The sequence below is a fragment of the Lampetra fluviatilis genome, chromosome 1, assembly GCF_964198595.1.
Source record: "Lampetra fluviatilis chromosome 1, kcLamFluv1.1, whole genome shotgun sequence".
Classification (NCBI taxonomy): Eukaryota; Metazoa; Chordata; class Hyperoartia; order Petromyzontiformes; family Petromyzontidae; genus Lampetra; species Lampetra fluviatilis.
In genome coordinates this window covers 11630477-11640528 of record NC_136275.1, presented here as the reverse complement: position 1 = coordinate 11640528, position 10052 = coordinate 11630477, and the positions used below count along the sequence as shown (strand labels likewise).

Genomic DNA, 10052 nt, shown 5'->3' with positions numbered 1-10052 from the left:
GAAACGTTGTGTGCCAAATGGAACGCAGGATGAAGTGTTTGCCGAGTTTTCGCTGCACGAGCTACCGACCATAGCCGTAGTGCTGCGTCTCACCAATGAGCTCCTTCTGGTGGACAAGGAGGGAGGATCCTTCAAATCGAGCGTCGATCCTCGCATCCTCCTCAACGTCCCAGAGGATTTCACCAAATCATCCGTGCAGCTGTCACTGCAGGTGCTGCCAGCAGGGCGAGAGCGTCATCACCGTGATACACATCTCACTCGGGATTTTATACTTACAGTAATCTGCATTTACCGATCCAATGCTGAATGACAGCCTCTCCATGATGTGCGGATCGCGGGGATTATTTAAACCATGGTTCATGCTGTCAATGTGGGATTTTGAGGAGTCGGGGGGGGGCAAACATGTTGGAGCACATTTCAGTCCAATAATTTACTTTTCTCTACTGCCCTCTGCTGGCAACATGGTGCCCCAGCGCCTACAGCACATGTTTTATGCACGGAGGTCGCCCATCTAAGCACTACATGTAGACTCAAACCTGCTTAACTTCCGAGATACAATGAGATTTGCCATAGGCAGGGCTTTTCTTCCATGGCTGTTATTAATTCTATATTTTAAGAACCATGACGCTGCCTGATCCGGTGGATGCACTTGCCGTCCGCCATTAAATTACTAGGCGGTGCGGGAGACCCGTGTTTGTTTTCAGTTCACTGCATGCCTGCCCATGGCTCCTAGGCTTTGGTGACATTGGCAAGCTGGGCATTGCAGTCCAAGAAATTGACTTTCTCTTTGTTTCAATACGTGGTTTATGATGGTATGCCACAATCTATGACCGTCGCATAAAGCCTCGTGCCTCCAGATAGATTATCAGGATAAATTATCATTAATTCTGCAATAAATATAATAATTATTTATTATACCCTAGCCATTAAGTCAGAATTATGTTAACATGAAAAAACCCACTGACATTCACAGTAATATATGCAATGCAGCAGACGCGTGCAAGCATATTATCTGCCCTCTTTAGAGTACACATGAATCGTTAATTGAGCTTCAATTACATGTCACGCGCCTAACCTGTGTCAAATGGACTAAAAATATAATTCATTTTATGCAGCATTGTTCATACAAATTGCAACTCAAAATCGCTGAGGAACCACAAACCAGGCTGGATGGCTGTCAGGCTGTGCCAACAATCAACCTATTCTCTATATATGAATATGTTTTCAGACAATTAGTGAGTGTTTAGAAATGTGGGAGGAAACAGGAGCACCCGGAGAAATCCCACGCATGTAAGGGGGCAACACTCTATCCCATACAGAAGGAACCAATTATATCAGTCCACACTTTGCTGTATTGCATTCTGCTGGCGAGCTAAGGTGTTTTACCTCGATGGCGATGGGAAGGGAGTCTCGCAATATTTTGTAAAACGTTCCATCCACCAACCTTCGCCTCCAGTGCTCGATTACAGGCGTGCTCCACCACCGCCCAGCTAAACTAACCATTTTAGCCTTATAGAACTTACATAATCACGAATTAGGTAGTTCATATATATGCAGGTGTACTGTATTTTTAAAATGCCATGTCATGTGTAATAATAGTGTATATGTTAAGTATAACATTCTCATACAAATGCAAAATGTATTCGCCCGGCTCCATTTAATTGGAGCATTTGAAGCATGCAATGCTTAACTGAGGAGGGCAAGTGTAAGGCTATGCCTGTAATGTACGCCAATGACTCGAATGAGGACACCGTGGTCCTGCCGTGGTGCTGAGCGAATACTCCGTGGCCATCATAACAGCTGACATAACGTCACGAGTTTGTGTCGCGACGGCACGGCACAGTCTGAGTTATGAGCATGGCATAACTTGGCGTTGCTGGTATCGGATCCCACAGGTGCAGCCGGTCCCAGTGGCGGTGGTCGCGAGCTTGCAAACCGCCCGGGACCCCCCCGATGCCGACGCGTGTTTAATTTCCACAAGCCCCATCGTGAGCCTCGGCGGTGCTGCTAGATTTATGCGGCCGCTGGTTTTGGTGTTGCCGTGCCCCCGGTTCGCTGTCGGGGTGAGGGCCAGGACAGTGCCTACTGTGTCGAGTCACGTGGGAAGAAGCGGTAGGGCGATTTCAACAAACACAGCATGGTGACAACACACAGGCTAAATATACGACTTAACATGAATACGCGGCTAACAAATAGGGACATTTAATGCCAATAGAACATATATCCAGCTTTTTACATCCCCACTCAAAAGTGCTGATAACGACTTGTCAATTTCAAAATAAACTTGTGGATTTCAAATTACATATTCTGTATTAAGGGGCCGTCCATAAATGATGTCAAGCGATTTTTGCCGATTTTTTACCCCCTCCCCCCCTCGTCACACGGCGTCACAAAAGTCAAACCCCCCTCAAATATGACGTCACAAAGCTCTGCCCCCCCCTCCAAAACCTCATTTCCATTTTGAAAATAAAACATGCTTCAAATCACTTTAAACTATTGTCATTGTAGTGTGTATTTAATGTGGCACTGCACTCTGATGTTGTAGGAGAAAACATGTATTAAAAAGGAGGCGTTGGAAAGCTGAAATTTAGCATGAAATTAACTTGAAAATATTCAGCGTCTAACTAAAACTGCAGATGTTCAGAACATTATATTGAAATTCTCTTATAATTATAAAATATTAAAAGTAATTATAACGATAAAAAAATACTTGACACTTTGTAGTATAATGAAGCAAAATGGAGAGTACATTTATAACAATCACATATTTATTTCACAGAATGAAAAGCCCTGGTAGAATCATTAGAATCTAAATGTTTAATAACAATAATTAAAACATTTTACACAATTTATGCTTCTCCATTCTCCCATGGAGAAGCAAAATGCTCCTTCGTGGAATTAATAAAAGGTGACCTTAGTAAATTTTAATAATCAAATAGTTAAGAATGAAAATTAATCAAAATTAGTGTTGTTATAACAATTCTATTCAGAGAATATGTATTTAAAGTTGCGCATGTTGATGTGACGTCACATTTCTCAAACCCCCCATTCCCCCCTCGTCACACATCGTCACAAACGTCTGACCCCCCCTCCCCCCCTAGGTGCGTGACGTCATTTATGGGCGGCCCCTAAATTTCCAAGTTGATATTTACAACAATAATTGTCTGGTTGTACGATACAGATTTAATTGCTTACGTGTCAGCTATTTTCTAAAACTGGTATTAAGTGTACGTTTTATCCATGATGCTTTTGCTCCGTTGAAATGGCATGAGCCCAATAGTCTGTGCATTTTTAAACTGGATATCTGTATTTAACGAGTGCATGTGTACACAGTGACAACTCGACATATCAGAAAACAGGATGACGAGGTCCTTCGCCTGGTGGCCCAGCCCACAGTGGGAGGGCACTGGACTGAGCTCAGCGACGTGAGGATATTGAGCAGGAAGAGTGACTCTGTGCAGGTCGAGCTTCACCGGCCAGTGAGGAGGTGAGCCAATCAAAGCCGAGTTCGGTAAAGAGTTTTTGGATATTTAATAACTGCACGACCTTTACGTCTAAGCCACAAAGCATCTTGCCCAAGTACAAGCAACTATATTAATGCTACCCATTAGCCATCATTTCAGCTGCATGCAATGAAATCAAGTAAATTACCGTAAGTGGATTTTTACAATTATTTATATCGTGCTTACAACATAATACATGGAGCGCTAAACGAGTATGGCTGAGGAGGCTGTAAATATTGCCCTAAGGATATACTTACAAGGTAAAGGTGGTCCATTATTTCCTGTACAATTAAACAGTAATGCAACGTATAACAAAGAGAGCAGTGTATCTTTGCTCTGAAATGCATTGGGTAGATCCAGTGGTGGAAATTCCACATTTTAACGGCAGGGGTCAGTCTCCCTAGAGGACAGCCATAGTTAACATTCCACAAAGTTGTACAATTTTACTGACCCGAGCGAGATGATGGGCTGAATCAACTTAAGACAATTGTTTTAATTAATTGACCTTCTTTATATGAGATGGGCACTTTACTACAGGACCATCCATCTGAAAATGATATGAATGACCTATACCATATATATTTAGATTGTGTTCTGGCATAAGCTCAAAGTCTATGCAATGTATCATGGCTCCCATGTTCCATGATTGGCCCAGTGACCTCGTGCACATCCCTCTCACGCACAGGCTGCTGCTGCTCAGGCTGGCGGCCCGGAGCCGCGGGGTTGCAATGGCGGGAGCCGTTGTAGAGGCCGTGCGGTCGCGCCAGGCAGTCGTGCTGGCACAGCGGCATGGGGTGGACGCAGGCCGGCTGGCTGTGGTATGCTGCGCACTGAGTGGACTGGAGGAGGCTGAAGAGGCCCTGCAGAAGGCTGGCTTCAGTGGTCCTCCCGGGCCCAGCCATCCCTTCCTGGCGCACGAAGGACAGGAGTTGTATCTCCACTTCACAAGCACTGGAAATGTCATGCCTATCAGGACTGGCATGAGGTCAGATGCGCCCCCTTTCAGGGTCACGTAACCACAGCGCAGGCATCAATACGCATAAACGTGAAGTGCTGCTTTCATGTTTTCATCATCTGCAAATTGGCTGTCCTGTAAAATTAATATGACAGCAGTTTTTTCTCAGGGTACAATCGAAACATCGTTACCACTCTGCAGGTGTGCTAATTATGCACAATGTCATTGGGTCACCTTAACCTAGGTGAAACAGTGTCTTATGATGATACCTTGCAAGATAAAATTTATTTGACTTAGAGCTATATTCATACATTTTGGACGCTAAATGTCAAAAAAGAAAGTATTTTTAAGTGTTGTATTGCACTATATTTCTAAGTTGACTAGGTTTGTTTTCTCATTCACTCTTACCTAATGACGATTTCTTGTGTTGCAATCGAAACGTCGTATTCTATTATTTAATTTATTTTCTTTCTACGTGACTTTACTGAAAGAACCAAAGATTAATTCCTGCAGTCACGAAAGCTTCAAATCAAGTTTGTAGTTTTTTTAAGTGTTTGTGTTATGTTTTGCTTTGGAATGATTTTCCCATCGGAAATACCTGCAACGCATTGGTTAGGTTGACTGATTTTAGTAAATCTACATTACATTTTTATAGCACCTTTCAGGATCAAGACCTCACAAAGTAAATAATCCTTGTGTAGTTGATAAAGAAACCACAAAGCTGTCATGTGACCAGTTCAAAGGCAGATATGAATCCCATCATTGCGGTCAACTTCCTGTCCCCGGTAAACCTTAATGAGCTCTCCCATAGGTGCGGCCATCTGCACAATGTACAGATGATACAGTATGTATAATTTCTAGTCCTGCCGGGTGGCTCAGTAGTAGAACAAACGGCTCACACTTAAAATATTGCATGTTCAAATTCTGTTTGAGGGTTGACTCAGCCCATCATAATTTTGGGGTCGATAAAACGAGTACATATTTGGAAATCAACCGTGGTTGTCATATGAATAGGCTGACCCCTGCCATAGGAATGCTTAATTTTCACCACTGGCTCGGGGCTTTAAACAGGAGATGAGTACTACTTCAATGCTCATTCTGTGCAGGAAATTGTTTTACAATGTACAGCCCATTGTCAAGTCACTGCTGGATGAAGGCCTCTCAGTCATGGGCCTAGTTTGATCATACCACATCTTTTTAAGAGCATGCAACTTCTTCACCACTGTCATCGGGACAACTCCCCTTTTAATGGAAACGTGATAAGCCGATGTTTTGGCCACTCGCACTATTTTCAAGCAGAGGGAGGATTGAAGACTTTCACTTTTATCTCAATGTGGTAGCTTAAAAAATCCACAAAATTCTGAGAAACATTTGATAAATTAACAATTTTCTGCTTATATATTACATAACAAACACCTCAAATTTACTTAGCCACGACGTTCATTTTAATATTTCATGGATGGAACACTACATCACCGAGATGTATTGATTAATTCAGTGCATATGCAGCTGCGAGGTGGCTCATCATTACATCGCAAATTCTGCGAGAGCTGGTGGCGGCTAAAGGGAGGTCTTCATCCAGCAGCAGATTGATCATGTCTGGTGATGATATACTCTATATTTGTATCACTTTTTATGCAGTGTGTTAGTAATGATGATGGTAAAGTATTTTAAGCCTGTGTCTCCACACCATTGCCAACGAATACTTTTGTGTGTTACAGTATTTTATTTGACGCGGCTGAATTTACAGCACTCAAATGGCGTTGGGCGAGGTTGCGGTCGCTGTTCCCGAGGGCGAGCAGAGGCTCACGTTCCACGCTCATCGTCACTCTCGGCTGCAGCTGCGTCTGTGTGAGCGGAACCCCTTCGCGAACCGCGGACATCAGAACTACCGAGGCGCGCTGCATGTGACGAGCACGACTGCCAGCAGGGGGCGAGGGGACCTGCAGCTCTGCTCGCTGGCACTCACCCTCCCGAAGGCGAGCACACGAATGCCAAAATCCCAGGGCTTAATTCCAAAGTGTATTGTCTAATTTACACTGATCAGTAGTAGTCACATACACAATAAATGCACAGATATATGCTATGCCTTCATCTTTGTGTGCCAAAAATACCATCTAAAAATATTGTCTTCAGCCATAATAAAAACAAGATATTTATAGGTAAACTTTATACAGGCAGTCCTTGGGTTATATAAGGGTTAGGTTTTCGAGAACGATCCGTAACCGGAATTTTACGTATGTCAGAAACTGAACAATTTCCAGCCCCAAATCAAGATAAATCCCATAGTCGGAAATAGTTGTGCCTCACCCTACCCGATTACTAGTTCGTTTTTTCTCAGTACTGTATCGCGCTGTCGTCCGTTTTCGATCGCTACCTGTATCGTATCACTGTACATACGCTCTGCACTTCCTATGATTCTTTCACTTTCATCCTAACACTGCCCATTATTAAATTAACGGAACATATAATCTATCTAATTATGTATGAATACTACGAAACATTTTAACATTGTTAACAGAAAGCAGTCACTTCCGAATGTTCGTTTTTCCGTGCGTTAGGCTCGGCCTAGACTTCTCCGATCGATGTTGGCTGAGACCATAAGCAATCACTCCGCGGTATTTATCCGCAACCTCACCACGCTGCACTACTTTCGCTGCTGTAACTAACGCAAATATTTCCGCATATTTAATGTTTTTTTAACATGATTTATGGGAGAATTTCCACAAGGTCGGATTTCCGTAAGTCGAGTCTTCAGCAACCCGGGGGCTGTCTGTATATATAAAAACATTTGTGAGACATAGAAAAACACATTATATATTCGGCCTTTTAGAGAGTGTTATATTGACGACTTAAAAATCTCAATGCGTTGTCATATTCCAGGTACAATGCCAGGTCCACCGTGGGCCAAGTCTGTACCAGTGCCTCATCCCAGAGGATGGTGAGTCAAGCGTATTGCATCCCCGTAGAACGATGAAAATTTAATGACACCATTCATATTTCATCTGATAAAAGTGTATTTCAATATGAACGCTGAGCGATAATATATATATTTATTTCCCATCTATTACATGTTTAATTCCATAAGTCACAATAGAATATCAATTTGTAGACTCGGAAAAATGTGCTTGGTTTTTTGCTATGTTGAGGCACTTTGCTGTTCACTTATGAAAAATATTTTCCCATAAGTCACAAAGAATAATCACAGTCTACTCGAATACAGGTATCCCTCGATTTATGAGCATTCGGTTGATAAAATTTCGTGTTAATGCAATTGAGAAATTTTGGACACTTTTCGATTAACGAAATCGAATTTATGCGTGCGCGATATACACATGGCACATGCCATGAAATCAAACACGAAGCACCTGGGAGGCTGCATCATCATCCATCTGAAGCAGTGTAAAGATATCCTTAAAGTACAACAATAACGCCTCCACATCACCATTCCAGTCATTACAACATGCAGATCTTTTGGTTAGTACCCTAAAAAGTTTATTTTTTTTTAGTTTTAAACTAATTATTATTCAATATTTACCGAAAGAACCAAGAAGATATTATTCAATCGTTTTAATATTTGTTCTTTATTATGTTTGTATTGTGAAAATTTATATAGGTGTATATTTTTAGGTTAGGAATAGAGTTGGAATGTCTGAAACACATCCCAATTTTTTTGTCTAAAATTAATGGGAAAAGCCATTTCGATTTACGAAATTTCGTTTTATGCATCCCTTTCATAAATCTAGGGATACCTGTATTTGTCAGTGGCATGGAGATAGGAACTGTGTCAGGGATGGGGAAGCAGCTGCCTCCTAAATTTGCCTAAATTTTGTATGAGGATGGAAGCCATTTGTGTTGCCCACTATATATCCTTAATTGGCCCCCTTAACTTTATTCCCCACCCCCACTTCAGTTTGTTCAAACGCACCTGCTCGGTGGTTTACAAAATAAAGAACTTCCGTGATGGTTCATCTTGTCAGTACGTTCATTGCTCAATAAACATTTAGGCAACTCTTGTTTGCCACTGCTAGCAAATGTTGATATAATGGATGTTGTTGTTGAAACAAAGACCTCCCTGGAAGTCATGAACAGCTCTCCGTGAAAGAACACGGCTCTATTACTTGAAAACGTACACATTTAATTTGAGTGTATGCTCTGAATGCACCATTGTCTGGAGACAGGACCTCTTGGGCTGCGGGATCTGCGTTGGCTCGCCCAGGAGCTGAGTGCAGCCGAGGTGGAAAAGGTGGTGCGGCGCCTGGGCGTGGGACGTGGTCGCATTCAGGCGCTGCGCCTCCGCTCGTCACACGACAAATGTGAGCAGGCCCTGGCCCTGCTGTGCTGTTGGCGCGTCGGCCGCCCACACTTTATTGACGAGCCCGTCGCTGTCCTGGCCTCCGAGCTGATGCGTTCCCTGTCGCCTCGCCGAGGGCACCGCCTGGCTCAGCGGCTCACGAGCCAGGAGGAGTACCACAGAGATGCTTGATCCTCTGATGGTAGACCCCGGTCCACGCATAGTGATACTTGGCGAGTGACATAGAGAAACACAAATTTTTAAAAAAAGCAAAATGTGCTACACACTCAAACCAGAAATGATCTGTGATTATCACAAGTCTTGGTCAGCCCCGAAAAACATTTGATGACAACTGAGTGATGTGGCTATGCTTCCTGCGACATGCTTCATGATGGATGGTGTATGGTTAGAGCTAGGGGGGGGGGATTGTTGACTAGGATTATAACATGGTAGTTGCCTTTGGCTTTTCAACATAGGCATGCCAACTGACACCTCTATTATCTTTATCAGATTGTTTTCACTTGGAGAAGTTGCACTTAATTGTACTCGAAGAGTGATCGTATTGGTGGACCACCGAGCAGCAAAGGAATGACAGAGAGGAAGGTCTTCACGCCAATTGTCCTGTCATTGCTCTATAAAATTGCTACACGAGGACTCAGCGTAACATTAATGGTATGCAGTGCACTATAATTTAAAGAGGATAAGGGAGAGTGAGTGGGGCCTGTCAGAATTGTGTTCGGTGAACCTCAGATGCCTCCACAAATGTAAAACGAGAATGACACTATTTGTACTCGAGAAGGGGATTTAGTAAATGTGAATGAAAGTTGTGTTAGGGGTGGCTGCCTCCAATCCTTACTTTGGCACCACTCTCTTTTGTGGGAGAAACATCTAAATAAATCAGGTTGTTATACTATGTACAGTCCAGACTGTTTTAATCCATATTGAGTGCACGGCAGATACATTTACATCATCCCTCCAGCAATGAGTCACATATGCCCATTCACATGCCTCACTGTAACCTGCATGAATTGCAAACTAGATTAGCATTCACTCTTGTACATATGTAGTTACTGACTCAGAGACACTAAGAGTCAGAGGCACTCTTTATTAACAGCCTTCACAGTCCACACAGAGTAACTACAGCTCCCAGTCAGGACAGCTTGCAGGCTGCCTGACTGACGACGCCGAGCAGGTGAAGATATAGACGGCGGTGACGACTCCAGCAGCACGACGGGATCCCACACCAAGCAACAGCCCTGAGCTCTCGCTCGGGGTCCCCTTTTATCCTGCCAGCGCTCCG

At 43.3% G+C, this 10052-nt stretch overlaps 1 protein-coding gene across 1 annotated transcript; it reads left to right on the top strand.

Moving 5' to 3' along the window:
• The first annotated feature begins 6142 nt into the window (after positions 1-6142).
• On the top strand, positions 6143-9831 carry LOC144934567 (death domain-containing protein 1-like). Its single transcript, XM_078860546.1, has 3 exons — positions 6143-6437; positions 7342-7399; positions 8640-9831. The coding sequence occupies exons 1-3, from the start codon at positions 6216-6218 to the stop codon at positions 8942-8944; spliced, it is 585 nt and encodes a 194-aa protein (XP_078716672.1). The 5' UTR covers positions 6143-6215; the 3' UTR covers positions 8945-9831.
• The last annotated feature ends 221 nt before the right edge of the window (positions 9832-10052 follow it).